Below are 6,684 nucleotides of genomic sequence, written 5' to 3'. Positions count from 1 at the left end.
AATTCACCTCTTACCAACAAGGAAACGAAACCTAACCATTCTCAATGACGTTAGTGGAATTTTGAAGCCGTCCAGGTACGTTCAAGACAGTTTCCTTTACTTGGTGGTATAAAATCACATTCAAAAATGAAAGAGAGCGAGCTTCATGTCATTTAACGCAGACAACTTTTGAATAACTTGTTCTACTTTTGGAGCTTCTCCAGAATGACACTGCTCCTAGGGCCTCCAGGTTCTGGGAAAACAACGTTCTTGCTGGCTCTTGCAGGAAAGCTCGACCCCGAACTGCGGGTTAGTACAAAAGGCTGGAATGGAATGGAATGCTCCATCTTAAATGCAGAAGAAAGCATTTTGTTAGTAATTTAGTTCCAGGTGTTTACATAGTGATGACTGGTATTTCATTACAGGTTTCAGGGCAAGTAACCTACAATGGACATGCATTTTCTGAATTTGTCCCTCAAAGAACATCAGCTTACATCAGCCAAGAAGATAGGCAGATTGGTGAAATGACTGTTCGTGAAACACTTGACTTTTCTGGTCGTTGCCAGGGTGTGGGGACAAGATACCGTAAGTATTTCCTTGCTGAGCTGTTGGTGGTTTCTTGTAGCACCTTGTCATCACAGTTTAAGCATGCAAGCGACATAAACTGTAACTCTTTCCTTCAACAATTGTATTTTATGACAGAAATGCTAGTGGAGCTTTCAAGAAGAGAAAAAGAAGCTGGAATAAAACCAGATCCTGATGTTGATATCCTGATGAAGGTACAGTCTTTCTGATTTGGATGATTAGGTATAGGCATTTGAATTCTAAGCTCCTGACATGTTCAGATGCTGATTTTTATAGGCAATTGCCATGGAAGGGCAGGAGACCAGTATTGTCACAGACTATGTGATGAAGGTATGGGTTTTAGGCTTCATATGTGTTTGACACAGAAACAATGAGCATTATAACAATAAGGTTTCCGTGCTTATGGTTTTCCTCAAATTTTACATCCGTGCCATCATATGATTACCTATTCCATGTCACAGATTTTGGGTCTTGACATATGTGCGGATACTTTGGTTGGTAATGCTATGCTGCGAGGCATTTCTGGAGGGCAGAAGAAAAGGGTGACAACTGGTAAGTGGATCGAAGAATCTCAGTAAACAATTTAGAGGCTCAGTAGAAATCCATCGTGAAACTAGTGTGATCGTTGTCCTTTTTTGCATTCAAGATATTGGCCATTCTGGATCCTTTAAAGAATGTAGGGTCCACATCCCACATTAAGGTTACTTTTCTCTATGTTTCATTCAGGCGAGATGCTAGTGGGACCTTCCAGGGCCTTGTTCATGGATGAAATATCTACTGGACTAGATAGTTCAACGACCTATCAGATTGTGAAATGCTTGCGCCAATCTGTGCATCTGCTAGATGGGACGATGATTGTTTCACTTCTGCAGCCTGCTCCAGAAACATTTAACCTGTTTGATGACGTTATTTTACTTTCGGAAGGCCACATTGTTTATCAAGGACCTAGAGAGTTGATTCTTGACTTCTTTGAGGCCATGGGATTCAAGTGTCCTGAGAGAAAAAGCGTGGCAGATTTTTTGCAAGAGGTAATCCAGCCTTTTCTAATGTATTCAGAACTAGGCAAGCCACAGAGCATGTAGACTACCGTATGGTGTGGGGCAGTCACAATTTGAAGATGAATTTAATGGTTTGGACTTGCTCATTTAGATGAGATTAATGTTTCACTCATATGTAGGTTACTTCACGGAAGGATCAAGAACAATATTGGGCCAATTGTAACCAGCCATACCGATTCATCTCTGTAAAAGAGTTCAGAGAAGGTTTCTCCTCTTTCCATGTGGGTGAGCGTATTCAAGAAGACCTGGCAGTACCATTTGACAAAACACTGAGTCATCCGGCATCTCTTTCCATGAAGAAATATGGACTTGACAAGTGGAACTTATTAAAGGCTTGCTTTTGGAGGGAGTCGCTGCTCATGAAGCGGAACTCATTCCTCTACATCTTCAAGACTGTTCAGGTTGCTATCTCAAAAAGGCATACCCTTAGTTGTCCAATATGGAACACTAAGACCTTTTTTAGATAAAGCTTTCCATCATTTGGATACCCATTGAACTAGTTAGAGAGATCATCTGATATACTTGTTCTCTCACCTTTCAGATATCAGTGGTATCTGTGATTACCATGACTGTATTTTTTCGAACAAAATTACATCCGGACAACATCACAGATGGCACTTTATACTTAGGTGCCCTTTTCTTTGGCATGGTCAACGTAATGTTCAATGGATTTGCTGAGCTTTCTATGGCGGTTGATCGACTTCCTGTGTTCTACAAACAAAGGGATCAAATGTTCTACCCTGCGTGGGCTGCTTCCATACCAACTTTTATCACTAGAATACCATTATCCATATTGGAATCAGGAATCTGGATTTGTCTCACATATTTTATCATTGGATTCGCTCCTGAAGCTGGCAGGTCTGCGAGCATTTCCGTACATTATTTTAATTATAAGGCGTGGACTCTTCTGTGGATTCATGAATCACCTGTGCTCAAAATGGTACTAACGTGTTTTTCTACATTGCAGATTTTTTGGGCAGTTTTTGCTCTTATTTTTGGTCTCTCAAATGGCCTATGCGCTCTTTCGCTTCCTTGGTGCGGCTGGAAGAAGCATGGTTGTAGCAAATACGTTTGGTTCATTTGCACTCATGATTATCTTTGTCTTAGGAGGATTTGTTATATCTAAAGGTATGCAAGTCTGTGAGCCTAATAATTATTCTATTTTCAAACCAGATTGAATTATTGTCACTTAAAAGAAAACTAATAGTTTAGAACTTTGATGTGTACAGACAATATACATAAATGGTGGATTTGGGGATATTGGATCTCACCCATGATGTATGGACAGAACGCATTGGCTGTGAATGAATTTTTGGCACATCGTTGGAACTTGGTATGTGAGAATTGCCTTTTTAATAGTATAGCTAGCTTGATGAAGCTTAGCTACTTAGTCATGTGTTTATTCTTTTTGCATTAGGATATGGAAAAGTAGTGATGGTCTTCCAAACTGATGACTAGCTTGTCTTCATTCAGCCCTTTAATGATACTATAGCTGCACAAACTATCGGCAAAGCTGTACTGAAGGAACGAGGAATGTTTACTGAGGGTTATTGGTATTGGATCGGTATTGGAGCACTGGTTGGATTTACTGTTCTCTTCAATGTGTTGTACACTATCGCATTGGCATATTTGAATCGTGAGACTCTACTTCTATTCAGTCATCATATCCTGTAGGCACAGTACACAAAGGGACAAAACATTTTAATGTAAACGCTAAAGTGTGTTTCTCAATCTCAAAGCTGAAACAACTTTAATTAATTAGTTCAACAATTGTGTCCAACAGAGCCTAAGTTTCTATGACATGTCTCCAATGCTACAGCTATTGGCCAGCCACAAGCTATTTTTTCAGAGGAGGCTCGTGAAGAGACACATTTAAATCAGACTGGTGATTCATTGTGCCCATCACAATCAAGGTTAAAAAGGCAATCTTTCTCAAGCCCTGCAAAAGTGCTTCCGAAAGGTCTAGACCACCTTGTCCTTATCCTTTTGTGAGCCTAGATCTTACTCTGCATTTACATATAAGTCGGTGAGGTTGCTTATCTTAGGTTGTCTGCATTTGACAGGCATTGAAATACAGGAAAAAAATTCAAGTCATTTTGCTAGTTCAGGTTCTGAACATGTCGAGGCCATCAATGAAGTAGTTGTGGAAGCTACAAATAGGGGCATGGTTTTACCTTTTCAGCCATTGGCCATTGCTTTTGATGAGATTAACTACTATGTTGATATGCCTTCTGTAAGTTTTTCTTCATCATTTTTGTTAGTGAATCATTTTCACATGTGCCTTGAGTAGTAAAATTATAAAGCAGTTTTTTGTCTCATTTTTGTGCTATGCTACAGGAAATGAGTCAACAAGGAGTACCCGAACCATGTCTACAGCTACTACGGAGCGTGAGTGGCTCCTTTAGACCAGGCATTTTGACAGCCTTGGTTGGTGTTAGTGGTGCTGGCAAAACAACTTTGATGGATGTGTTGGCAGGACGAAAAACAGGGGGGTACATTAAGGGTAACATAACCATATCAGGATATCCCAAGAAGCAGGAAACTTTTGCTCGTATTGTAGGGTACTGTGAACAAAATGATATTCATTCACCACACGTCACTGTTAAGGAATCTCTTATATATTCTGCATGGCTCAGGCTCACCAAAGAAGTGGATGCACACACACGAAGGGTAAGAACCACAATCGAAAGCTTGAGAAAAATGTAGAGCCAAATACTAATGTATAATTGGTATCATAAGGATAAAAGGTTCTTATTTAGAATTTTACTGTATTCTGCAGATGTTTGTTGATGAAGTTATGGAGCTCGTTGAGCTCAATCCAATTCAAAATGCTATTGTTGGCCTTCCTGGAATTAATGGTCTCTCAACCGAACAGCGCAAAAGGTTAACTATTGCTGTGGAGCTGGTTGCAAATCCTTCCATCATTTTCATGGATGAGCCAACTTCTGGATTGGATGCACGAGCTGCTGCGATTGTCATGCGAGCAGTTCGTAACACCGTGGACACAGGGCGTACTGTGGTCTGCACAATTCACCAGCCTAGCATTGATATATTTGAAGCATTTGATGAGGTATAAGAACCTGATTGCATAATTGATTCTTCACAGTGCATAGCTTGATGGTGGTTGTCCACCTATAAGAGCATATAGACAACACAATCCTTTGTCTCTGCATACATGGTCATTGGAGTGTAGATGATGAATTTTTGGAATAGAGATTGATCAAATGAAGTGAACAAGGCAGAGTTAGAGTGACTCCAATCTTCCTTTCAGTTGCTCTTAATGAAGCGTGGAGGGCAAGTCATTTACAATGGGCCTCTCGGTCACCACTCTCAAAAACTTGTCAGATACTTTGAGGTAAGAAATATTCAAATCTTGAAAAGTACTGACTTTCTGTCAGCATCCGTTCAGTGTCGTGCAACATCCAATGCTGACCACAGTTTCACTACACAGGCAATACCTTATGTTCCCAAAATTAAGGAAGGTTACAATCCAGCAACATGGATGTTGGACATCAGTTCACCAGGAGCTGAGGCTCGCCTTGGTGTTGACTTTGCTCAGATATACAAAGACTCACCTCTCTTTCAGTAAGTGTCTTTCCATTGGATTTGTGCCTGAGCATGCCATTGTAAAGACATTATATTAAGTCTACAAATAGGAAGCAACACCTTTGAATCTAAGATTGAGCTCACAACTACTCTGTTACAGACGAAATAGAGAGCTTATCAAGGAATTAAGTGCACCAGCCCCGGGATCAAAGGACCTGTACTTTCCAACCAAGTACTCTCAGAGCTTTGCTGTGCAGTGCCTTTCCTGTCTTTGGAAGCAACACTGGTCATATTGGCGCAATCCAGAATACAATGCTGTGCGGCTTTTCTTCACAACCGTGATTGCAATTTTGTTTGGAACGGTATTCTGGGACATTGGTTCCAAAACGTAAGTACACTTGCCTTATTTTCAAGTACAGTTGAGCTATCGCAAGAATCTGCAGCAGTTGAAACTAGGATGTGCTGTGCCTGTTTGAGAAAGTTTCTTAGTATTCTGCCGTGCTTTGTGTACTCAGAACCGGACAACAAGATATAGCCAACATCATGGGTGCAATGTATGCGGCTACACTGTTTCTTGGAATAACCAATGCAAACACAATTCAACCAGTTGTAGATGTTGAAAGAACCGTCTTCTATCGTGAAAAGGCAGCTGGAATGTATTCTCCACTCGCTTACGCTTTTGGACAGGTGCGCTACTTCTACCATTGTAATGTTGTCAAACAGCCATAGTCTCATCGGTTTGTGGGTATGGCCACATTAATCACACTCTCTCTACTGCTGGAGTATCAATCTTCATATCCATTAATTTGGAAATGCCTTTCTAAATTTTTTTATGCAGGTGGTTGTTGAGATCCCCTATAACTTAGTGCAGACTTTTGTATACGGATTGATAGTTTACTCCATGATGAACTTCCAATGGACGGTAGTCAAGCTTTTTTGGTTCCTCTTCTTTATGTTTTGTACATTCGCGTACTTCACCTTCTATGGCATGATGATTGTCGCAATCACACCAAGCCATGCATTTGCTGCTATCATTTCATCAGCCTTCTACAGCCTCTGGAACCTCTTCTCAGGTTTCATGATCCCGCGCCCTGTAAGTTCCATCTGTCAGCTACACACTTTCTCTAATGCCTTCAGTCCTAATATTTTGTCAGGAGTTGTCCGGGTAGTTTGTTTCTAACAATACTTGTTGACGTTTCAGAGAATTCCTATTTGGTGGAGATGGTACTACTGGGGTAATCCAGTTTCATGGACATTATATGGTTTAATCACTTCTCAATTAGGGGATCTTGACAACATAACAATTGATGTTGCTGGAAGCGGGAGGGAGACAGTGCCACAGTATCTCCAGGAATACTTTGGGTTCCGCCATGACTTTTTGGGAGTAGTAGCCGGTGTCCATGTGGGCATGATAATACTGTTCGCATTTGTATTCGCATTCTCCATAAAGTTCCTTAACTTCCAAAAGCGGTGAGCTGCAAAATGCTTTCCATGGAGTATTCAACCGAACATTTGA

The 6,684-nt window shown here is 40.8% G+C and overlaps 1 protein-coding gene across 10 annotated transcripts; it reads left to right on the top strand.

The window, feature by feature from the left end:
• Window positions 1-203: 203 nt before the first annotated feature.
• On the top strand, window positions 204-6,643 carry LOC147880465 (pleiotropic drug resistance protein 1-like). Of its 10 annotated transcripts, none has more exons than XM_087370799.1 (21): window positions 204-288; window positions 405-564; window positions 682-758; window positions 841-894; window positions 1,026-1,116; window positions 1,291-1,592; window positions 1,742-2,023; window positions 2,164-2,480; window positions 2,590-2,750; window positions 2,852-2,955; window positions 3,096-3,258; window positions 3,442-3,535; window positions 3,726-3,855; window positions 3,960-4,292; window positions 4,402-4,692; window positions 4,894-4,977; window positions 5,074-5,207; window positions 5,329-5,556; window positions 5,684-5,855; window positions 6,007-6,261; window positions 6,370-6,643. In XM_087370799.1, exons 1-21 carry the CDS (start codon window positions 205-207, stop codon window positions 6,640-6,642), a joined length of 3,789 nt encoding a protein of 1,262 aa, XP_087226925.1. In that variant the 5' UTR covers window position 204; the 3' UTR covers window position 6,643. The 10 variants fall into 10 exon arrangements, with proteins under 10 accessions (XP_087226925.1, XP_087226920.1, XP_087226922.1 ...); XM_087370794.1 differs by having other exon boundaries at window positions 3,621-3,855; XM_087370796.1 differs by having other exon boundaries at window positions 3,442-3,559; window positions 3,681-3,855.
• The last annotated feature ends 41 nt before the right edge of the window (window positions 6,644-6,684 follow it).

Source organism: Dipteris shenzhenensis, chromosome 32, assembly GCF_047967505.1.
Source record: "Dipteris shenzhenensis isolate YYH24624 ecotype China chromosome 32, Dip_SZ_1.0, whole genome shotgun sequence".
NCBI lineage: Eukaryota > Viridiplantae > Streptophyta > Polypodiopsida > Gleicheniales > Dipteridaceae > Dipteris > Dipteris shenzhenensis.
This window is presented reverse-complemented; position numbering and strand designations above follow the sequence as displayed.

Coding starts and splice junctions, on each gene's coding strand:
- LOC147880465 (XM_087370794.1), top strand. CDS start 205: ATGACACTGCTCCTAGGGCCTCCAGGTTCTGGGAAAACAACGTTCTTG. Junction 759..840: donor ATGTTGATATCCTGATGAAG/GTACAGTCTTTC, acceptor TGATTTTTATAG/GCAATTGCCATGGAAGGGCA. Junction 1,117..1,290: donor GAAGAAAAGGGTGACAACTG/GTAAGTGGATCG, acceptor TGTTTCATTCAG/GCGAGATGCTAGTGGGACCT.